Source organism: Hyla sarda, chromosome 2 (genome assembly GCF_029499605.1).
Source record: "Hyla sarda isolate aHylSar1 chromosome 2, aHylSar1.hap1, whole genome shotgun sequence".
Taxonomy (NCBI): Eukaryota; Metazoa; Chordata; class Amphibia; order Anura; family Hylidae; genus Hyla; species Hyla sarda.
Window position 1 is genome coordinate 316,156,846 of NC_079190.1, and position 24,640 is coordinate 316,181,485.

Here is a 24,640-nt window from a genome sequence, read left to right on the forward strand (position 1 = left end):
AATTGTAACTCCTTTAATGGCTCCTCATAACTAAGATGTTCCATGCCCCATATTAGTTTAGTCGCACGTCACTGCACCCTATGCAGCTCCACAGTGTCCCTTTTATGGACTGGTGCCCAAAACTGAACAGCATATTCCAGATGAGGCCATACCAATGCTTTATAAAGGGGGAGTATTATGTCCCTGTCTTTCGAGTCCATGCCTCTTTTTATACATGACAATATCCTGCCGGCCTTGGAAGCAGCAGCCTGACATTGCATGCTATTCTGTAGTCTGTGATCTACAAGTACACCCAGATCCTTCTCTACCAGTGACTCTGACAGTTTAATCCCCCCTAAGACATATGACGCATGCATGTTATTAGTACCCAGATGCATAACTTTACATTTATCCACATTGAACCTCATTTGCCAAGTGGATGCCCAGACACTTAGTCTATCCAAGTCATCTTGTTACCTATACACATCCTCTATAGACAGTACCGTGCTACAAAACTTGGTGTCATCTGCAAAGATAGAAACAGAGCTGTTAATGCCATCCTCTATGTCATTGATAAATAAATTAAACAACAGCGGGCCCAGTACTGAACCTTGGGGTACACCACTAATAACCGGGGACCAATCAGAGTACGAATCATTGACCACCACTCTCTGGGTACGAGCCAGTGTTCAATCCAGTTACAAACTAAAGTTTCCAAACCCAAAGACCTTAACTTACCTGTCAGACGTCTATGAGGGACAGTATCAAACGCTTTAGCAAAATCCAGAAACACTATATCCACAGCCATTCCTCTGTCAAGGCTTCTACTCACATCTTCATAAAAGCAAATTAGATTGGTTTGACAACTTCTATTGTTAGTAAACCCATGCTGGCTACCACTTATAATAAAATCTGTCACCAGCTACACCCCTATGTCACCCATGTACACTCCTCTACACCCCCAACACCCCTGTTACCCATGTCTACTCCTCTACACACCTGTCACCCATGTACACCTTTCTACACCTCTGTTACCCCTTTACACCCCTGTATTCCTCTTCACTTGTAAAAGTGGCAAGACTGAAGCCAAGCTACCTACCTACAGGCTGAAGGCATTGTGTGTGGGTGTGGCATTTTGTTATGTGTGTTAGGAAGTAGGATACATTATGTGTGGCGGAAAAGTGCGGAGCCTAATAAGTTTGTTTTTCAGGTTTTACGGTGAAGAGTTGTGGCTGGAAAAAATCTTCATGATGGCCCGGACCAGAGGAAGAAGAGAAGGGAATGACGCTGAACAGAGAACATGTCATTTGTGAGCTATTGCATATAGCAGCACTGTAATCTACATAGTCAAAAGATATATACGTATTGTGCATTGCTTTTTTTTTTTTTAGCCAAGGGGTGCCCCGAGCCGAAAAAGGTTGGGAACCACTGGTGTACAGGAACATCCTGTGTCTTCTGTGGGTTAGTCGGAGGAATCCAATTTCTTGTTGGAAGAAGTTCTGAGGTATGTGCCGCTGCATGTTTTTTTTACACATTACTGTGACATTAATTAATTAGCTTACATGAAACACTTATTTTCTTAATTTTTATTGACAAAAGGCATTGTACATATATTTTGCATAGAGGAACTGTCTGGCCACATAAAAAACAGTTTTTATTCCTTGTCCGTCTTGATATGGAGATGTGACAGAGCCATTTGTTTTTAAACATAATTTAAGTCAACAGACAATCTCCTTAATGCATAAAGTAAGTCATTCAGCTCAAGAATGTTAGCATATACAATGAAACATTTATAAAAAAAATAATAATAAAATGAATACTGATCTTTAAGAACTAGTTGCACACTCCATTTCTCTTTTGAAGTGTCCTATTTCTCCTTCCCAAACCCATATAAAGGATGAATTTAAACAAATTCCTAAGAAAAAAAGCTTGTGTTTACATATTTTCTAACACCATTAAAAAGCTGTTGCTGTATTATACTGAAAAGCTAAGAAATAAAATACTGTTAATGAGTATGACCAGTTGGTAAAATTTTTTTTTTGTAATACAATGATAAAGCCAGCATCTAAATGCAAGTCAGTTGCTAAAACAGGTAAAATATAATTGAAAGTGGTTTTACAAGTTGTAAACTTTTTAGTGTATGTCAATAAGATAAGACTTTTGAATATACCTTCACCAACTCTACACTGTTCTGAAAATGAGTATTCTGGCCTTAGACAGCTTATCCCCTATCCAAAGGATAGGGATAAGATGTCTCATCACAGGGGTCCCGCCACTGGGACCTCAGCGATCTCCGTGCAGCCCCGGGCATTCTGTGTAGGACGTTGGTTCCAAGACAGAGATGTGATACCACGTCCACACTCCCTCCCATAGACATGAATAGAGGTGGTGTGTCACAAGGGGGGCGTGGCCATGAAGTCACGTCTCTGGAGCAGTGACCGTCACAGAATGACGGGGGCAGCACGGAGATCGCAGGGGTCCCAACAGTTGGGACCTCTGCGTTCAGACATCTTATCCCCTATCCTTGGGATAGGGATGAGATGTCTAAGGCTGGAATACCCATTTAAGTTAACAATCTGACTATTCCACACTGAGAATTCATCAGTCAGAAAAACTGATCACTATGCTTGATCATGTAGGATTGTGAAAAAGATCACAAAGTGATGAGCAGAACAATGCAAAATCAATAAAGTGAGTATATTAAAAAAAATGTTTATAATTTTAATTATATTAAGCCCAGTAGGGTTACAAAGGATGACCTTGATCAAAATGTTCAGTTTTGAAAGCACAAGTAACTATGTAACCATACAGAGTCTAACTTTTAGAACTTTGAGAAAAACCTTTTGAATGTGTTAATTTTTTTTTGGTTTATTTAAGAAAAAAAATTAAAAATCTGTTGGATTGTTTCAAGTCCTTGGAAATTCCAGAACGATGACAAGCTTGTAAATAAGTGCAGGGAATCTGCAAAGAAAGAAGTTTTTAAATTTCATTTTGAAATTGAAAAGTAATAGGGTAAAAGTAGCAGAATCAATTAGAAAAGATTTTAAAAAATGTGTTTACCTAAAAAATACTTTACATTGCAAGCGATGTTAGAACATTCGGGTCACTGTACTTCGAAGGGCAGAACTTGCAAGGGATCCCATAAGGCTCTTGTCTAGACCTTGCTGTTTTAGAAAAGAATTGTGAGCATCAGACAAATAAATAATAGCAGCTAGACTAAATAACACCCTCTCAGCCTCCTAGCATTCACACCCCTATTTGAATCATATAATGGCACATTTGGGGGAATTGAAAATAGATATATATTAAAATGTTTTACTTCTACAAACTAGATTCATAATGTGCCTCCTGGTGGTGGGGCAAAGTGCATCTACATGTAGGAGCGTGTGGGGTACATCTTTCTTATTTACCTCAGGTTAGAATAAATACACTATAAACCAAACATATGAGTCCTATTCTATGGCTATTTCTACTGTTATGGTTAAATTATTACTGTCTGATTGCTGTATGTCACTTTATTTGTTTAAATTACAGATAAAGCCTGTTACAAACACATGCAAAATTTCTACTAGTTATAATACTGACTGGTAAGGCCCACAAAGTTTTCCACAAGCAACATATTAATGGGCCAGTTAAAACTTTCGACTATATCATCTTAAAGGAGTACTCCGGTGAAAACCTTTTTTCTTTTAAATCAACTGGTGGCAGAAAGTTAAACATATTTGTAAATTCCTTCTATTAAAAAATCTTAATCCTTCCAGTACTTATTAGCTGCTGAATGCTGCAGAGGAAATTCCGTTCTTTTTGGAAAACTGATGACATCACGAGCACAGTGCTCTCTGCTGACATCTCTGTCCATTTTAGCAACCATGCATAGCAGATGTATGCTAAGGGCAGCATGGTGGCTAAGTGGTTAGCACTGCTGCCTTGCAGTGCTGGGGACTTGGGTTCAAATCCCACTAAGGACAACAATAAATAAAGCGTTATTATTATTATAATAACGTCAGCAGAGAGAATTGTGCTCGTGATGTCATCAGAGAGCATTCCAAAAAGAAAAGAATTTCCTCTGTAGTATTCAGCAGCTAATAAGTACAGGAAGGATTAAGATTTTTTAATAGAAGTAATTTACAAATATGGCAAAGGGATATGGATACCGCTCTCACCAGCTCCGGACACCTCCTGCACCTGTGCTGCGGACTGCCGGCACTGCCTCCGGCAACTCCTTATACTTGAAAGAACTCCGTCCGGCACCAAGGTATGAGGTAAAAAAGGCTTGTCTTTATTTATTCCACAGCAGGATACATACAGATAAACATGTCTGACGCGTTTCGCCCTTTGCAGGGCTTAATCGTAGACTAATACATCTTATAACAAACACGATTAAAATACTGAGCAGTCCGGTCACATGACCTACCGCATCATCACATTAAAATTGCATGGAAAAACTGGATACCTGGATAATACATGGATCACACCCTATTTTAGGAAAACATGAGGTGGCTCTCTACGAGCTAATTCACACCATCCTATTTGGCCATTACTCCTGTGTGCAAATTTTATCCAAAATTTATAACGATATGGCTGTAAGCCTGACTAATTTGATAATCCCAAATATTAAATACAATTGGTATGAAACAGAAGGGCCATCTATAAAAATTGTATCGCTTATAGGAATGGTGGAAACGACAAAATGACTAATACTATCTGAGATTTGGTTTAAGACTATACGGTATTTCTGAGATAGTGCCAAACTCACTCTTATTTTTATTTATTATTTTTTACTTTTATTTTATTTTATTTAAATTTTCTGTTATTCTAGATATTAAAGCCTGTAAAGATTTTACTGATAGAAATGAATTCTACATATATTCATCACACAGGATAAAGATGTGGATGAATTTAGGTAGTGCTTAATACATATTATTTTATTCTTGTATATAAAAGTATTTATCAATCAAGGGAAACTAGATAATAACGTTGGCTATAACGATATATACCTATAATTTTATAGTTGCTAATGTAAATTCTTCCTGATTTCATGATTATATGTATACTTTACTATATTCATATTTTATTTATATTTTTATTTTTAATATTATTATTACATTGTAACTTAAGTTTTTATTTATTATATTTTTGTTAATGTTTTTATTATGATTTTAGTTTTGTTACTATTTATTAATACATCACTCTAGTTGTTAGTGTTTCACCAAATATTATGCGCTATAATGGTTATCTTTTATTACCTATTATTTTATTTTAATTTTACTTTTGTTATTATTATTACCTTTTTTAATATAATTATAGCAAGACTCTTCTTTTTATATTGGTGAATGGCATAGTTAATAGGTATTATTTCGTTATATATTATTAATTGATTTCATTATATTTATTTGTAAACGGCAATACTTTAACAGATGCAGACCAATTTTTTGTGATGAATAGCATAGTTAATAGGTATTATTTCGTTATATATTATTAATTTATTTCATTATATTTATTTGTAAGCGGCAATACTCTAACAGATGCAGACCGATTTTTTACATGTATGACCAATATGAATGGGACGATATATTTCACGGACAGGTATTTATCAAATCTAGTCTCTTATTCAGGCCTTGCGGATGTCTAGTTGCTAATAGAAACATCCAAAATGTTTCCCGATTATATAGCAGTCTCCTTAAATCACCTCCCCTAGCTCCTAGTTGTATTTTTTCCACTCCTGTGACCCTCAAAAAGCTGTCGTCCCCTGCGTGTACTTCTCTAAAGTGTTTAGAAAGCATGGACTTACTGGATACATTGTTTTTAATGTCGGCCACATGTTTACGAAACCTTGATTTTAGGGTGTTGCCTGTACAACCTGTATATTGGATCCTACAGGCAATACAAGTGGCCACATATACGATCGATTTTGAATTACAATTAATGTAATATTTAATTTTATATTCTTTACCTGTGCAACATGATATTATTTTGTTTGTTTGTTCTATAAAGTTGCAGGTAATGCATCTAGTGTGTCCACACTTCCAACACCCTGTTGTTTCCAGCCATGTTCCCCTATTTTTCTTGGGGTTGGATTGGCTTGTAAACAAACTAGGTGACAATGAGGATCCCAACGTAGGGCCTCTACGGGGTACTGATGTAATACCTTCTTGTACTATATTTTTCAAGATGGGGTCTATTTCTAGTACCGGGACATATTTATTAATTATACTTCTTATTTGATTGAATTGTACACTATAGGGCGTAACAAAATAAGGTTTTCTTGTACCATCACTTCTATTTTTGGATGAAATTCTACTACCTTCTCTATTTGCATATGTTGTTAACACATCTCGATCCAATTTGTCAATTCTATCCATTGAGTCTAGGAGCACTTTATCATTATAACCCCTCTCCTTAAATCTATCAACTGTTTCCTTTTTTACTTGTTCCCAGAAATTTATATTTAATTCGGATAGCCCCTTTTTTGGAGAAATCCACTGGATAGGAAGATTCATCGACGACTTGCTGATTATTTGGAAAGGCACTGAGGAGCGGTTTTGCGAATTTGTGCAGTACATTAGTGATAACAATCTAAACCTCAGATTCACCTCACATTTCAGCAAGTCGTCTGTGAATTTCTTAGATATAACATTAACCAGTAAGGAAAGTAAAATAGAAGTATACCCTTTTAGAAAGGACACTGCAACGAACTCGGTATTATTGGCATCATCATGCCACCCAAGACATGTGATTAACAATATTCCATTTGGGGAACTCTGTCGTACCAAAAGGAACTGTTCGGACAAGATGAGGTTCGAACAAGTAAAAAAGGAAACAGTTGATAGATTTAAGGAGAGGGGTTATAATGATAAAGTGCTCCTATACTCAATGGATAGAATTGACAAATTGGATCGAGATGTGTTAACAACATATTCAAATAGAGAAGGTAGTAGAATTTCATCCAAAAATAGAAGTGATGGTACAAGAAAACCTTATTTTGTTACGCCCTATAGTGTACAATTCAATCAAATAAGAAGTATAATTAATAAATATGTCCCGGTACTAGAAATAGACCCCATCTTGAAAAATATAGTACAAGAAGGTATTACATCAGTACCCCGTAGAGGCCCTACGTTGGGATCCTCATTGTCACCTAGTTTGTTTACAAGCCAATCCAACCCCAAGAAAAATAGGGGAACATGGCTGGAAACAACAGGGTGTTGGAAGTGTGGACACACTAGATGCATTACCTGCAACTTTATAGAACAAACAAACAAAATAATATCATGTTGCACAGGTAAAGAATATAAAATTAAAGATTACATTAATTGTAATTCAAAATCGATCGTATATGTGGCCACTTGTATTGCCTGTAGGATCCAATATACAGGTTGTACAGGCAACACCCTAAAAACAAGGTTTCGTAAACATGTGGCCGACATTAAAAACAATGTATCCAGTGTGTCCATGCTTTCTAAACACTTTAGAGAAGTACACGCAGGGGACGACAGCTTTTTGAGGGTCACAGGAGTGGAAAAAATACAACTAGGAGCTAGGGGAGGTGATTTAAGGAGACTGCTATATAATCGGGAAACATTTTGGATGTTTCTATTAGCAACTAGACATCCGCAAGGCCTGAATAAGAGACTAGATTTGATAAATACCTGTCCGTGAAATATATCGTCCCATTCATATTGGTCATACATCACTAGAGTGATGTATTAATAAATAGTAACAAAACTAAAATCATAATAAAAACATTAACAAAAATATAATAAATAAAAACTTAAGTTACAATGTAATAATAATATTAAAAATAAAAATATAAATAAAATATGAATATAGTAAAGTATACATATAATCATGAAATCAGGAAGAATTTACATTAGCAACTATAAAATTATAGGTATATATCGTTATAGCCAACGTTATTATCTAGTTTCCCTTGATTGATAAATACTTTTATATACAAGAATAAAATAATATGTATTAAGCACTACCTAAATTCATCCACATCTTTATCCTGTGTGATGAATATATGTAGAATTCATTTCTATCAGTAAAATCTTTACAGGCTTTAATATCTAGAATAACAGAAAATTTAAATAAAATAAAATAAAAGTAAAAAATAATAAATAAAAATAAGAGTGAGTTTGGCACTATCTCAGAAATACCGTATAGTCTTAAACCAAATCTCAGATAGTATTAGTCATTTTGTCGTTTCCACCATTCCTATAAGCGATACAATTTTTATAGATGGCCCTTCTGTTTCATACCAATTGTATTTAATATTTGGGATTATCAAATTAGTCAGGCTTACAGCCATATCGTTATAAATTTAGGATAAAATTCGCACACAGGAGTAATGGCCAAATAGGATGGTGTGAATTAGCTCGTAGAGAGCCACCTCAGGTTTTCCTAAAATAGGGTGTGATCCATGTATTATCCAGGTATCCAGTTTTTCCATGCAATTTTAATGTGATGATGCGGTAGGTCATGTGACCGGACCGCTCAGTATTTTAATCGTGTTTGTTATAAGATGTATTAGTCTACGATTAAGCCCTGCAAAGGGCGAAACGCATCAGACATCTTTATCTGTATGTATCCTGCTGTGGAATAAATAAAGACAAGCCTTTTTTACCTCATACCTTGGTGCCGGACGGAGTTCTTTCAACTAATTTACAAATATGTTTAACTTTCTGCCACCAGTTGATTTAAAAGAAAAAAGGTTTTCACCGGAGTACCCCTTTAATGCTTAAACAACAGGTTTACAAGTGTTTGTTGGGCTCTACAAATCTAATATGATGATAACAACGATATAATGTTGCCAGTGAAAATAATTTCAACACTATTGTTCAGAGCAAATGTTTTATGGTATAAGGTTAAATATTTCAGTGCTGGGAAATGCTACAACAGAACTAAGATGTCATTTAAACAACTTGCTGCAAATTCAAGCTCTTTAATAGAAAATAAGTGTCAATGTACCTGTTTTAATATTCCTTGTAACTCCTTCTGAGACCACATGTCTGTCAGGAAAAGACGAGCTGCTTCTGCAGCTTTAGGTGAACCTCTGTGAAAGTACACAATGTTAGAAATGACAGGAACAGTTTTACTTTACTTTTTTTTCACATTGTAAAGAAAAATCTCATCAAGAATTTAAAGGGGTACTCCGGTGAAAAACTTTATTATTATTATTTTTTAATCAACTGGTGCCAGAAAGTTAAACAGATTTGTAAATTACTTCTATTAAAAAGTCTTAATCCTTCCTGTACTTATTAGCTGCTGAATACTACAGCGGAAATTCTTTTCTTTTTGAAACACAGAGCTGTCTGCTGACATCATGAGCACAGTGCTCTCTGCTGACATCTCTGTCCATATTAGGAACTGTCCAGAACAGCATATGTTTGCTATGGGGATTTCCTTTTACGCTGGCAGTTCCTAAAATTGACAGAGATGTCAGCAGAGAGCACTGTGCTCATGATGTCAGCAGACAGCTCTGTGTTTCAAACGGAAAATAATTTCCACTGTAGTATTCAGCAGCTAATAAGTACAGGAAGGATTAAGATTTTTTTATAGAAGTAATTTACAAATCTGTTTAACTTTCTGGCACCAGTTGACTTTAAAAAAAAGTTTTTCACTAGAATACCCCTTTAAATACTGTTGGGTCTAGAAGTACTTGGACAGTACTTGGACAGTGCCACAGTTCATAATCTGGTCTCCTACATACAACAACTGATTTCAAGACCTGTAAGGTGAGATTGAAGTGCAGACTTTTAGCCTTTATAAGACTCTGAAGTCAGCATAACCTAGTGACAGAAACATTGATCAGAACGCTGTGTTACATACATTGTTCTTTACATGCATTTTTCCAATATTCTTACTGATATCAAGGTTTCTAAGTGCAGGGAAGTGCATGTGCTCGGATGTTGTGATGTTGTTTTTGATGTGATGTTATTTTTTTTTTATGTTCAATGTTTCTGAACTTTCCTCATTTCAAAGGATTTATAGCATCGAGAGCATTTAAACTACTATAAAAGATAGTGCTTTGGCATTAAAGGGGTTGGGAATAAAATAAATAAAAATATATATGTATATATATATATATATATATATATATATATATATATATATAAAACTCAATGTGTGTGTGTGTGTGTGTGTGTCCAAACGGCTAAAGATATTAACATGAAACTTGGCACACATGTTACTTATATGTCAATAACAAACATAGGATAGGTGATTTAACCCTTACTCACCCCAATTTGCCAGGGTCAGGGTTTTTGTTTAAAGTCCCATACAAGTCTATGGGAAATATATGTTACAGCATAACTTCCAAACGGCTGGAGATATTTCGATAATACTTGGTCATATGTTACTAATATGTCCAATTAAAATAGAGGATAGTTAATTTAAACCTCAACTACACCCATTTGTGAGGGTCAGGGTTTTTGTGTAAAGTCCCATGCAAATCAATGGGAAATGTATGTTCCTACATAACTTCCGTACGTCTGGAGATATTTCAATACCTAGTACACATATTACGGGTCGGGATAGGAGGTCGAGATAGGAGGTCGAGATAGGAGGACGGGATAGGAGGATGGGATATGGGGTTGGGATATGAAGTTGAGATATGAAGACAGGATATGGGGTTGGGATATGACAATATATGAGGATGGGATATGAAGTCAAAAGCTTCCTCCTTTGTTGATTTTCCTCCCCAACAAGGATTAGGAAGGAAAAACCGGGCAATGCCAGGTACTCTGCTAGTATATATATATATATATATATATATATATATATATATATATATGGCTGGGGGTGGGTTAGAAATAAATCTATACTCCTCTCTCTTGGTCCCCACAGCGGGCGCCTCTTGCTGAGACAACACATCATCAAGAAGAAGGATGAAGGGGTGAGGACTTTTTTTTATTTTTAACTCCTTGCCGACGCATGCTCAGCAGGTGAGTGCGCATCATACCCGGTGGGTCCCGATTGCTATAAGCAACCAGGACCCACAGCTAATGCTGGACATCGCCGATCGGGCTGATCTAAAGTGAAAGTAAAAGCTTCCCAGCAGTTCAGTCGGGATCATCGCGGTAAAATCGCGATGTCCTGATCAGCTAAAACGCAACAGGAGGGTCCCTTACCTGCCTCCTGCGTGTCCGATCGGCGATTGATTGCTCCAAGCCTGAAATCCCGGATTGAGCAATCAACCGCCGATAACACAATACAATGGCAGTGATCAGTGTATTGAATCAATGTACTGCATGTTACAGTCCCCTATGGGGGCTATAACATTGCAAAAAAAAAAAAGTTTGTTTAACCCCTTCCCTAATAAAAATTTGAATCACCCCCCTTTTCCCAATAAAAAAAAAAAAACATGTGTAAATAAAAATAGACATACGTGGTATCGCCGCATGCGTAAATGTCCGCACTAAAAAAAATATATAGTTAATTAAACCACACGGTCAATGGCGTACGCGCAAAGAAATTCCAAAGTCCAAAATAGCGTATTTTTGGTAACTTTTTATACCATAAAAAATGAATAAAAAGCGATTAAAAAGTCCGATCAAAACAAAAGTGGTACCGATAAAATCTTCAGATCACGGCGAAAAAATTAGCCCTCATACCGCCCCGTACATGGAAAAATAAAAAAATTATAGGGGTCAGAAGAGGACAATTTTAAAGTATAAATTTTCCTGCATGTAGTTATGATCTTTTTCACAAGTAATACAAAATCAAACCTATATAAGTAGGGTATCATTTTAACCATATGGACCTAAAGAAAAAAGTGTCATTTTTACCGAAAAATTTACGGCATAGAAACAGAAGCCCCCAAAAGGCCCCCATTTTGTCACACAATTATTTTTTTTCTCCATTTTGCCGTAGATTTTTTGGGTAAAATGACTGATGTCATTACAAAGTAGAATTGGTGGCGCAAACAATAAACCATCATATGGATTTTTAGGTGAAAAATTTAAAGTGTTATTTTTAGAAGGTGATGAGGAAAAAACGAAAATGCTAAAACTGGAAAACTCTGCGTCCTTAAAAGGTTAAAGAGCAACTGACTGGCTGTTTACTTGCACTAAACTCAATATATTGGGTTACAGTACAGGTGAACAGCTTTAAAAAAAAAAAAGGGTTACAATAATCTGTACCAGGACATAGGAGCCTGCTGGGTGCTCTCGGGTGTAGCGAGGCAGCGGCGCCTACGCTCCCCCAAGACAGGCTAGTAAAGATAATATTGCAACTATTCCACAAATTATTGTAAGTAAGCACTCTTCTTAAAGCTGTTTATCAGCATTATAACCCAGTTTTTTGAATTTGGTCAATACCCCCCCAAATCACATATTAATTACATTTTTCTCATGAGGGGTTGTTCAGGAATAAAAAAAATAAAAAATAAAGGGTGTAAGAAAAAAAATAAAAGTAGCAAAAACTGCACCAGAAAGAATAATTGCCACAAAGACACACATAATAAGAAACAAAGCTTAATTGTTTCCCCCAAAAGTAATCTGGATGTATTGATGAAGGATAATAAGGAAAAGGCCAGTCTATTAAATGCCTTCTTCTCTACTGTAGTTATATAGGAAAACTCATATTTAATGCTGCGGATGCACCAACAGCAGACAAGGAGTGAATGCAGAGCGAGCTCCTGGCTTTGGCCAGGTAGCTCTGTGTGTCTGCTCATAGCGGTGGATTTCTACAACGGGAAATCCGCCACTACGAGCGGATGTATATTCAGGCTAAGCCAGGCTACATCACTGGTTCGGTGGCAGGTTAGGGGACCCTCCTCAGCCATTTTACCTCACTGAATCCACGGAGCTATTGGCAACTTTAATTTGCACTTTAGTCTGTGAACGGCATTGGTTACGGCATCTAAAGGGTTAAACGCATTAGCAGTGAGTGTCTGGTTACTGATAGAGTAGACTCAATGCTCTGAAGCCAACCCAGTTCCTGCCCTTGCTTCAAACCTGCTCAAGGCATCAGGGTGTACAGGTATGCCCTTGGTCCTTAAGTACAAGGACAGAAGGGTATACCTGTACGCCCGATGTCCTGAACAGGATAAATGTAGAACTTGTATTAAAGTCAATGCTGGCAAAATGTGTGTCTCAGAACCAAACATCCATCACAGTTGAATTTTGTTTGACTGCCTTTTCATGTTGTTATCATATTGACAATCATAAGATGCTATATTTCTATTTTCTGATTGTAATTTATTTTATCTTTAATACACTTTTAGGGTAGGGTCACGCGAAGCTCATCCACAGCTTATTCCACGCTGCAAGAAATCCGCTGCACAGTGGGAAATACGCTGTGGATTACGCTATGAGCAGACACACAGGGCTGAAGCCCAGTAGCAGTGTACTTTATTGTTCACCATTCTAATAAAGGCAAACAAAATACATAAAAAATTGAGAAAATGGCACTAGGAATACAGAGATGCAGAAAAGAGATGTCAGAAATAGTACATACAAAATGCCCCCCGAGGAAGCCATTTTGCGAAACGTACGTAGGGGAAGGTGGTGCTGAGCTCCGGATGACATACATGTTTGGTTGGTGTTATCTGTATGTTTAGTGTCTGTCTTTTTCCTCTCTCATGTTTATGCACTATTTCTGACCTAGCCTATAGGTGTGAATGATACATTCCCATGTTGCTTTGGTTCATATAACTACAGATTCTTCCATCCCATAGACTGCATGATCCTTTTCTGAAATGCCATTTTGTATGTACTTCTGCCAGCATCTCCTTTTTCCTGCATTTTTGTATTCCTAGTGACATTTTCTCCATTTTGTATGCATTTTGTATGCTTTTATTAGTATTGTGAACAATAAAGTATTCATATCCTCTTTAACCCCTTAAGGACCCAGGGCGGTACCTGTACGCCCGTAGGAATTTCGGTCAATTCAGACTGGCGATATTTGGCGATTCTGGGTCATAAGGGTCTCCGGTGACCCGGAAAATAAGGGGGATCGGGAGTGTCCAAGACACCCACGATCCCCTTGATGGGATAGGAGTGAGGTGGCAGGGGTGCCACCCCTCCTATCCCTGCTATTGGTCGGTCAATAGCAGATCGGGGGCGGGGGGGTAAAGTTTGGTTCCCCCGTTCTGCCCACCCACAGTAGTGTGGGCAGAACGGGGGAACTGTGAACGACGCTGGAGGTCCACTTACTGGCGGAAGCAACGATCGGGGGCGGTGATCGGCGGGCGGCGATGACGTGCGGCTGGCTCCCTGGTGCGGTGTGCTGCAGACTACGGAAGCCGGTGAGTTGCCTAGCAACATCTGGAGGGCTACAATTTTGAGACCACTGTGCAGTGAAATCTAAACTGTGGCCCTCTAGATCTTTCAGAAGTACAATTCCCAGCATGCCCACACAGCAATTTGCTGTCTGTGCATGCTGGGATTTGTAGTTTTGCAACATCTGGCGGGCCACAGTTTGGAGATCACTGTGCGGTGGTTTCTAAACCGTGGCCCTCTAAATCTTGCAAAACAACAACCTCCAGCATGCACGAACAGCAAACTGCTTTCTCGCCATGCTGGGAGTTGTAGTTGGGTACCTCCAACTGTTGCATAACTACATCTCCCAGCATGCCCTTTGGTAACCAGTACATGCTGGGTGTTGTAGTTTTGCAACAGCTGGAGGCACACTGGTTGGAAAATACTGAGTTAGATAACAGAACTTAACTGAAGGTTTTCCAACCAGTGTGCCTCCAGCTGTTGCAAAAGTACAACTCACAGCATGCACGCAAACTCCTAGCGGGAAACTCACCGTAAACCCTCGCCCGTGTGAATGTACCCTAAAAACACTACACTATCACATAATAAAGGGTAAAACACTACATATACTCCCCATTACACAGTCCCCCCCCAATAAAAATGTAAAACGTATCGTATGGCAGTGTTTCCAAAACGGAGCCTCCAGCTGTTGAAAACAGCACTCCCAGCAACTCCCAGCCACTGACTGTCCAGGCATGCTTGGAGTTGAACAACAGCTTGAGGCATCCAGTTTGGGAATCACTGGCATAGCATACCCCTATGTCCACCCCTATGCAATTCATAATTTAGTCCTCAAATGTGCATGGTGCTCTCTCACTTTGGAGCCCTGTCGTATTTGAAGGAAACAGTTTAGGGCCACATATGGGGTATTTACACATTTACAAATTTGTGTTACAAATTTTGGGGGGCTTTTTCTCCTTATGAAAAGGAAAATTTGGGGTCTACACCAGCCTGTTAGTATAAACAAAAACATTTTTTTACTCTAACATGCTGGTGTTGCCCCATACTTTTTATTTTCTCAAGAGGTCAAAGGAAAAAAAGACCCCCAAAATTTGTAGCGCAATTTCTCCTGAGTAAGGAAATACCCCATATGTGGGCGTAAAATGCTCTGCGGACGCACAACAAGCTCAAGAGTGAGAGCGCACTATGTACGTTTGAGGCCTAAATTGCTGATTTGCACAGGGGTGGCTGATTTTACAGCGGTTCTGACAAACGCAAAAAAATAAATACCCACATGTGACCACATTTTGGAAACTACACCCCTCACGGAACGTGACAAGGGGTATAGTGAGCCTTAACACCCCACAGGTGTTTGACAAATTTTCGTTAAAGTTTGATGGGAAAACGAAAAAAAAAAATTTAACTAAAATGCTGATGTTACCCTAAATTTTTCATTTTCACAAGGGAAAATAGGAAAAAAAAGCCTCACAAAATTTGTAACCACATTTCTCCTGAGTAAGAACATACCCCATATGGGGATGTAAAGTGCTCTGCGGGTGAGCAACAATGCTCAGAAGAGAGGGAGCGCCATTGGGCTTTTGGCAAGAAAATTTGTCCGGAATTGAAGGCCACATGTGTTTACAAAGCCCCCATAGTACCAGAACAATGGACCCCCCCCCCAACATGTGACCCCATTTTGGACACTACACCCCCCCTCACGGAACGTTATAAGGGGTACAGTGAGCATTTATGCCCCACAGGTGTCTGACAGATTTTTGGAACAGTGGTCTGTGAAAATGAAAAATTTTATTTTTCATTTGCTCAGCCCACTGTTCCAAAGAATTGCCAAACGCTAGGGGTGTAAATGCTCACTGCACCCCTTAATAAATTCTGTGAGGGGTGAAGTTTACAAAATGGGGTCACATGTGGGGGGTCCATTGTTTTGGCACCACGGGGGACTTTGTAAATGCGCAAGGCCCTCGACTTCTATTCCAACCAAATTTTCTCTCCAAAAGAACAATGGCGCTCCTTCCCTTCTGAGCATTGTAGTGCGCCCGCAGAGCACTTGATGTCCACACATGATGTATTTCCATACTCAGAAGAAATGGGGTTACAAATTTTTTTTTTGGGGGGGGGGGGGGGGGGGCATTTTCTCCTATTACCCCTTTTAAAAATGTAAAATTTGGGAAAAACCTGCAGTTTAGTGACATTTTTTTATTTTTATTTACACATCCAACTTTAATGAAAAGTTGTCAAACACCTGTGGGGCTCACTGTACCTCTTGTTACATTCCTTGAGGGGTGTAGTTTCCAAAATAGTACATGTTTTTTTAATTTTTTTATTTTTTGCTGTTCTGGCACCATAGGAGCTTCCTAAATGTGATATGCCCCCAAAAACCATTTCAGCAAAATTTGACTCCTTCTCTTCTGAGCATTGTGGTGCGCCAGCAGAGCACTTGACGTCCACACATTGGGTATTTCCATACTCAGAAGGGATGGGGTTACAAATTTGGGAGGACATTTTCTCCTATCACCCATTTTTTAGGGAAAAAACTGCATTTTAATGAAAAAAAAAATACAAAAATAACACATCCAACTTTAACAAAAAGTCGTGTTAAGGCTCACTGGACCCCTTGTTACGTTCCCTGAGGGGTGTGGTTTCCAAAATATTAGACCATTTGTTTGTTTTTTTTTGCTGTTCTGGCGCCATAGGGGCTTCTTAAATGTGACATGCCCCCAGAAAACAATTTCAGAAAAACTCATTCTCCAAAATCCCACTGTCGCTCCTTTTCTTCTGAGCCTTGTAGTGCACCTACAGAGCAATTGACATACACATATGAGGTATTTTCTTACTCGAGAGAAATTGGGTTACAAATTTTTGGGTGATTTCTATCCTTTTACCCCTTGTAAAAATTCAAAAACTGGGTCTACAAGAAATATGCGAGTGTAAAAAATTTTGATTTAGAATTTTCTCCTTCACATTGCTGCTATTCCTGTGAAACACCTAAAGGGTTAACACACTTTCTGAATGTAATTTTGAATATTTTCAGGGGTGCAGTTTTTATAATGGGGTCATTTATGGGGTATTTCTAATATGAAGGCCCCTCAAATCCACTTCAAAACTGAACTGGTCAATGAAAAATTCAGATTTTGTAAATTTTGTGAAAAATTGGAAAATTGCTGCTGAACTATGAAGCCCTGTCTTCCAAAAGTAAAAACATGTCAACTTTATGATGCAATCATAAAGTAGACATATTGTATATGTGAATCAATATATCATTTATTTGGAATGTCCATTTTCCTTATAAGCAGAAAATGCTACATTTTCAAAATTTTCATCAAATTTTTGCATTTTTCACCAAGAAATGATGCAAGTATCGACACAATTTTACCACTAACAAAGTAGAATATGTCACGAAAAAACTCTTTCTGAATCAGAATGAAGTAAAAGCATCCCAGAGTTATTAATGCTTAAAGTGACAGTGGTCAGATGTGCAAAAAATGGCCGGGTCCTTAAGGTGAAAATGGGCTTGGTCCTTAAGGGATTAATAGTGACTGTTAATATTTGAAAAACTAGTAAAGCTACCAACGCTTGTGTTTTCACCCTGTCTGACGATCTTGACGATATATGTATAACCATACATCTAGGTGCTGTCATTTTTACAAACTTTGCATAGATTAACAGTAGAAGCAAAAAAAATAAACTCTGTTTTATATCTTATAAGACAAATGCTTCTTTCTCCTGTTATCAAGTGTATGCCTCCCCCCTCCACACACACCCCCATAAACTTCCATTCTCAGCTCAGTTTTATCCTGTGTTTGTCCTGCAGCTCACTCAATACAAGTCTATGGATGGGGAGGAGGAGTGTCTGGGAACACACACAGGCTGTGACAAGTGACAACTCTAAGAGATCTCAACTTAGGGATTTATACACAGGTTATAAGGCTCACTACTGCTTTATCATGCCTTCTGCTGCTGATGCACTTTAGGCTGTGCACAGAGACATAAAAGTATAGGATCTCCTCCTCTGTGCGTGACGTGTATGGCAGACACCACAGAGGTTAGGCTCTGCCCACCAGCCCTGGGAGAGCAGAAAATTTTAGATCAAGACTGCAGACCAGAAATCTGCTGAAAAATGCCATATACAAGTTATATAATAGCCAGAAACCGTGCTGTATCTCATGTACACACATCCTGAAAAATCACCTGAAACAACAGGCACATTTAAGTGAGCTGCTCCATTTCAAGGTCAACTTTAAATGCACAAATATCAAGTAAAGGTAAACCAAGAATGAAACATTAAAATAGAAAAATTTACCCATTTTTGCACATGTTGACCAAATTTCCAAGTAAGTTACCAGAAAGGCTCTGTTTTGCCAGTTGTGGCTGAGCCATTACGAGATTTCGCATGGTATAGCATGCAGAAGACAGAATATCTTCTGAATTTGGTGTATTGCCAGAAGTTTGTGACAAAAGTCGAGACACATCAGGAAGGATCTGTGTACCTGCAATTGAATATAAATAATACAATAAATGAATCGAAAAAAATCAAACATTGTAAATTTAGATACTGTTAAATTTATCTATATATACTGATAAATATCTATCTATCTAGACCCCATACCCCCCTACATAAAAAGGAGGCGATTGTGTAGCATCATTAAAAAATGTGAACTGAAGTGTAGCCATGAATTATGATCCCTCCCTCCACACGGCCTTAAAGGGGTTATCTAGGGAAAAACTTTTTTTTTTATATATATATCAAATGGCTCCAGAAAGTTAAACAGATTTGTAAATTACTTCTATAAAAAAAATCTTAATCCTTTCAGTACTTATGAGCTTCTGAAGTTAAGGTTGTTCTTTACTGTCTAAGTCCTCTCTGATGACACGTGTCTCAGGAACCGCTCAGTTTAGAAGCAAATCCCCATAGCAAACCTCTTCTAAACTGGGCGTTTCCCGAGACAGGTGTCATCAGAGAGGACTTAGACAGAAAAGAACAACCTTAACTTCAGAAGCTCATAAGTAATGAAAGGATTAAGATTTTTTAATAGAAGTAATTTACAAATCTGTTTAACTTTCTGGAGCCAGTTGATATATATAAAAACGTTTTTTCCTGGAATACCCCTTTAACGCTGACTTTTCTGTTCCACACAATGTATATTATACCAGATAAAGCACCTTCTGTATTTGAATCTTACCAATACAATACCGTTGTGACATTTTCCTCTATATGGTTTTGACCTATTAGTATGAGATTCTTATCTTCCCATTTCATCTTTTTCTTCCAGAAATGGAATTGGCTCATATATTTCAATAATTTCATGTACTGTACATTATTTGTGGGTAGGTTGTGCACTCATGTTGGGATAATAAGTGCAGTTGGCAGTACAATTTTTTAAATATTTTATTTAACTTGGATCATATTGTACATGTAATGCAAAATTCCACCCTGACCATATTGCACATGTAATGCTTAATCCCAATTTTTTCATGGGACAATGTTTAATGTTCGATTGCGGCTGTTTGATTGCACCTTAAACATATTCTGCCAACCTCTTCCAGACTGGTGCCCCCAGTAGATGCTGTAAACGCTACTATGTGGAGTAATAGCACCCTGGTTTTCTATATAGGGATGCATAACTGCATTCCTTCGGGATTGGTCACCCGGCGAGGAATGCAGTTTCTATTGGTGCTGGTACGTATGGGCTAGATATGTCTGTAGTGAACTGTCCCAATTTTTTCATATGGTCCTATTATAATTTTATTTCTTGTGGCTAGCAGTAGCATTCTTTTAACTATACCTAGCACAGAAATACTGGCATTCCCTGCTCTGCTTGCATCACCTCTCAGCGCATGCGCTCTACTCTCTAGCCTGCCACACTACTCTCAGCCCATACACAACACACTTCCGCCCATACATGACGCACCTCCATCCCCATCCTCAGTGTAAGGATTTCTGGCATAATGGCACCATACAGTGTTCATGTTTTTCAATACATGGGGCCCGTCCCAAATCCTGCCTCCTTGCATCTTTTATAATTTACTGCACCTTTATAATTACTTCTGGTTTCACATTTATATTTACCACTTCACTTTATAAGTCTGGATTATGAATGATGCACTGTATTATATAATATGATGATACCTTTCACAATATAATATGATATGTATTAGGATTCATAATATTTTCTGCATTTTTCACTAATTCTCACTAATTGATTTGTGTTGCACTGTGGGATATAAATACTACCCCATGGTCATTTGTAAAGTTGCTTACTAAAGGCTGCATGGACATCTGAAACAAAGCTACACCATTTTTGGAATAAAGCTACACCATTTTTTTCATCTTGAATGGGAGTGATGCAGCAATTCTTCTAAACCCATCTATCTATCCATCTATCCATCCATCCTACCCATGCTCCTGTGTAGAGAAGGATGACGAGACATATTGCTAAGAAGTGAAGTTCCTGTTTTCACCACATCAGAGTTTCCAGACTGAAGCAAGCGAGAAATTTGGGGAAGTCCATTTTCTTTCAATCCAATGATTTGACTCATTCCACTGGACATCTAGAAAGAAAACACAAACTACTACTATAGTCCTCTACACAGTTACATTTTGCTGATTGCATTTGACAATAAGGGTATGTTCACACTGAGGAATTGGAGAGGAATTTTCACAAGTAATTCTGCTTGCTTTTTCCTCTCCAAATCATTCAGCAGTGAAAACCCCCATAGAGTTGTACAGAATTTCTGCCCCTCGGTTCACACTGAGGAATTTCCTCAAGCAGAATTCTGACGAGGAAGTCTGTTCCGCTTGAAGAAAGAACATGTTCTTTCTTTCAGGCGGAATCACCGTCGTTCTCCCATAGAGATCAATGTTATTTTTTTTTTTCAGTCAAAAGCATTTCCACACGGAATTCGCGCTGAATTCGCGCGGAATTGGTGCAGAATTGGCGCGGAATTTCCACATGAAAAAAAAATTAATTTTATGAATAGAAATACTTGATACTCCTACTCCACATGAAACCTGCATTTCCGCGCGAAATTCCGCGCAAAATCTCTGTGAGTTCTTGTGGAAAAGTAACAATATTTTGAGGCAGAAAATTTCTGCTTGATTTCCGCCCCAATTCCTCAGTGTGAACATACCCTAAGCAGGGACATTACCTGCACCATTTTTCAGTGACCAGTTCAGTTTTGAAGTGGATTTGAGGGTTCATCATATTAGAAATACCCCATAAATGACCCCATTATATAAACTGCACCCCATAAAGTATTCAAAATGACATTCAGAAAGTGCCTTTAGGTGTTTCATAGGAATATCAGCAAAATGAAGGAGAAAATTCAAAATCTTCATTTTTTACACTCGTGTTCTTGTATACCCAGTTTTTGAAATTTTATAAGGGGTAAAAAGGAGAAAAAGACCTCCAAAATTTGTAACCCAATTTCTATCAAGTAAGGAAATACCTCATAGGTGGATGTCAAGTGCTCTGTGGGTGCACTACAAGGCTCAGAAGAGAAGGGAAGGAGCGACAATGGGATTTTGGAGAGTAAGTTTTTCTGAAATGGTTTTTGGGGGGCATGTCACATAAAGGAAGCCCCCATGGTGCCAGAACAGCAAAAAAAAAAAAAAAAAAAAAAAAACAACATGGCATACTATTTTGGAAAATACACCCCTCAAGGAACATAACAAAGGGTCCAGTGAGCCTTAACACCCCACAGGTGTTTGACGACTTTTCGTTAAAGTCGGATGTGTAAATTAATTTTTGTTTTTTTTTTTCACTAAAATGCATTTTTTTCCCCCCAAATGTAACATTTTTGCCAGGGGTTATAGGAGAAAATGCCACCCAAAATTTGTAACCCCATCTCTGAGTATGGAAATAACCCATGTGTGGACTTTAAATGCAATGCTGGTGCACTACAATGCTCAGAAGAGAAGAAGTCACATTTGGCTTTTGAAAAGCAAATTTTGATGAAATGGTTTTTGGGGGGCATGTCGCATTTAGGAAGCCCCTATGGTGCCAGAACCGCAAAAAAAAAAAAAAAAAACACATGGCATACTATTTTGGAAACTAAACCCCTCAAGGAATGTAACAAGGCCTACAATGAGCCTTAACACCCCACAGGTGTTTGACAAATTTCGGCTAAAGTTGGACAGGAAAATGAAAAATTAGATTTTTTTCACAAAAATGCTGATTTAACCCCACATTTTTCATTTTCACAAGGGGTAATTGGAGAAAAAGCGTCCCATATGTGGATGCAAAGTGCTCTGCAGGCGAACTACAATGCTCAGAAGAGAAGGAGCGCCATTGAGCGTTTGGTGAGAGAATTTGGCTGGAATCGAAGTTGGGGGCCATTAGCGTTAATAAAGCCCCCAGTGGTGCCAGAACAATGGACCCCCCCCATGTGACCCCATTTTGGAAACTACACCCCTTACAGAATTTAATAAGGGGTGCAGTGAACATTTACACCCACTTGCGTTTGATAGACCTTTGGAACAGTGAGCTGTGCAAATGAAAAGTAAAATTTTTCATTTTCACGGACCACTGTTCCAAAAATCTGTCAGACACCTGTGGGGTGTAAATGCTCATTGTACCCCTTATTACGTTACGTGAGTGGGGTAGTTTCCAAAATGGGGTCACATGTGGGGGGGGGGGTTCCATTGTTCTGGCACTGTGGGGGCTTTGTAAACACACGTGGCCTTCAATTTTGGACACATTCTCTCTCCAAAATCCCAATGGCGCATTGTAGTGCGCCAGCAGAGCAATTTACATCATCCACATATGGGGTATGTTCTTACTCAGAAGAAATGGGGTTACAAATTTTAGGCGGCTTTTTTCCTATTCTCCCTTGTGAAAATGAAAAATGTAGGGTAACACTAGCATTTTAGTGAAAAAATATATATTTTTTCTTTTTCACATCCAACTTTAACGAAAATTTGTCAAAAACCTGTGGGGTGTTAAGGCTCACTATACCCCTTGTTACATTCTGTGAGGCGTGTAGTTTCCAAAATGGGATCACATCTGGGTATTTATTGTTTTGCGTTTATGTCAGAACTGCTGTAAAATCAGCAAATCACCAATTTAGACCTCAAATGTACATAGTGCGCTCTCACTACTGAGCGTTGTTGTGCGTTAGCAGAACATTTTACGCCCACATATCGCTTATTCATTATTCTAATGGGATGAAGTTTGAAAGAAGCAAAATGACTGCTTGCTCACTCTGGGATTGCTGCTATGTGGCTATGTATACCGTATATACTCGAGTATAAGCCGACCCGAGTATAAGCCGAGACCCCTAATTTCAACCCAAAATCCCAGGAAAAGTTATTGACTCGAGTATAAGCCTAGGGTGGGAAATACCTCATCCCCCCATGTAATCATCCAGACCCGTCATTAACATCCTCATCATCATCCCCTTGTCATCATCCCACACATCCCCCCTTCATCATCCCCTTATCATCCCACACATCCCCCCTGCATCATCCCCTTATCATCCCACACATCCCCCCCTTCATCATCCCCTTGTCATCATCCCACACATCCCCCCTTCATCATCCCCTTATCATCCCACACATCCCCCCTTCATCATCCCCTTGTAATCATCCCACACCCCCCCTTCATCATCCCCACACCCCTTCATCATCCCCACACCCCCCCCTTCATCATCCTCTTCTCATCATTCGCCCTCAGTGGTCTTCAACCTGCGGACCTCCAGAGGTTTCAAAACTACAACTCCCAGCAAGCCCGGGCAGCCATCGGCTGTCCGGGCTTGCTGGGAGTTGTAGTTTTGAAACCTCCGGAGGTCCGCAGGTTGAAGACCACTGCGACCTTCAACATCATCCAGCCCCCTCTCACCCCCTTTAGTTCTGAGTACTCACCTCCGCTCGGCGCTGGTCCGGTCCTGCAGGGCTGTCCGGAGAGGAGGTGGTCCGGTGAGGAGGTGGTCCGGGCTGCTATCTTCACCGGGGGCGCCTCTTCTCCGCGCTTCCGGCCCGGAATAGAGGCGTTGCCTTGACAATGACGCAGAAGTACGTTGGCAATGAACGCACCTCTGCGTCGTTGTCACGGCAACGTGACTATTCTGAGGCCGGGCCCGAAGCGCTTAGAAGAGGCCTCCCCGGTGAAGATAGCAGCCCGGAACCACTATCCCACCGGACCACCTCCTCACCGGACAGCCCTGCAGGACCGGACCAGCGCCGAGCGGAGGTGAGTACTCAGAACTAAAGGGGGTGAGAGGGGGCTGGATGATGTTGAAGGCCGCAGTGGTCTCCAACCTGCGGGCCTCCGGAGGTTTCAAAACTACAACTCCCAGCAAGCCCGGACAGCCGATGGCTGCCCGAGCTTGCTGGGAGATGTAGTTTTGAAACCTCTGGAAGTCCGCAGGTTGAAGACCACTGCGGGTGGGGGAGTTCACTCGAGTATAAGCCGAGGGGGGTGTTTTCAGCACGAAAAATCGTG

The 24,640-nt window shown here is 39.1% G+C and overlaps 1 protein-coding gene across 3 annotated transcripts in view; it reads right to left on the reverse strand.

Moving 5' to 3' along the window:
• Window positions 1-1,563: 1,563 nt before the first annotated feature.
• Window positions 1,564-24,640, reverse strand: part of PKP1 (plakophilin 1) — a 112,837-nt gene continuing 89,760 nt past the window's right edge. For all 3 annotated transcript variants that reach the window (XM_056557744.1, XM_056557742.1, XM_056557743.1), the window contains 5 exons: window positions 20,597-20,750; window positions 18,502-18,688; window positions 8,950-9,034; window positions 3,040-3,143; window positions 1,564-2,940 (listed from right to left, as the gene is read on the reverse strand). In XM_056557744.1, coding sequence (XP_056413719.1) covers window positions 3,069-3,143; window positions 8,950-9,034; window positions 18,502-18,688; window positions 20,597-20,750 — 501 coding nt within the window. In that variant the 3' untranslated portion in view covers window positions 1,564-2,940; window positions 3,040-3,068. The remainder of the gene's footprint in view (window positions 2,941-3,039; window positions 3,144-8,949; window positions 9,035-18,501; window positions 18,689-20,596; window positions 20,751-24,640) is intronic.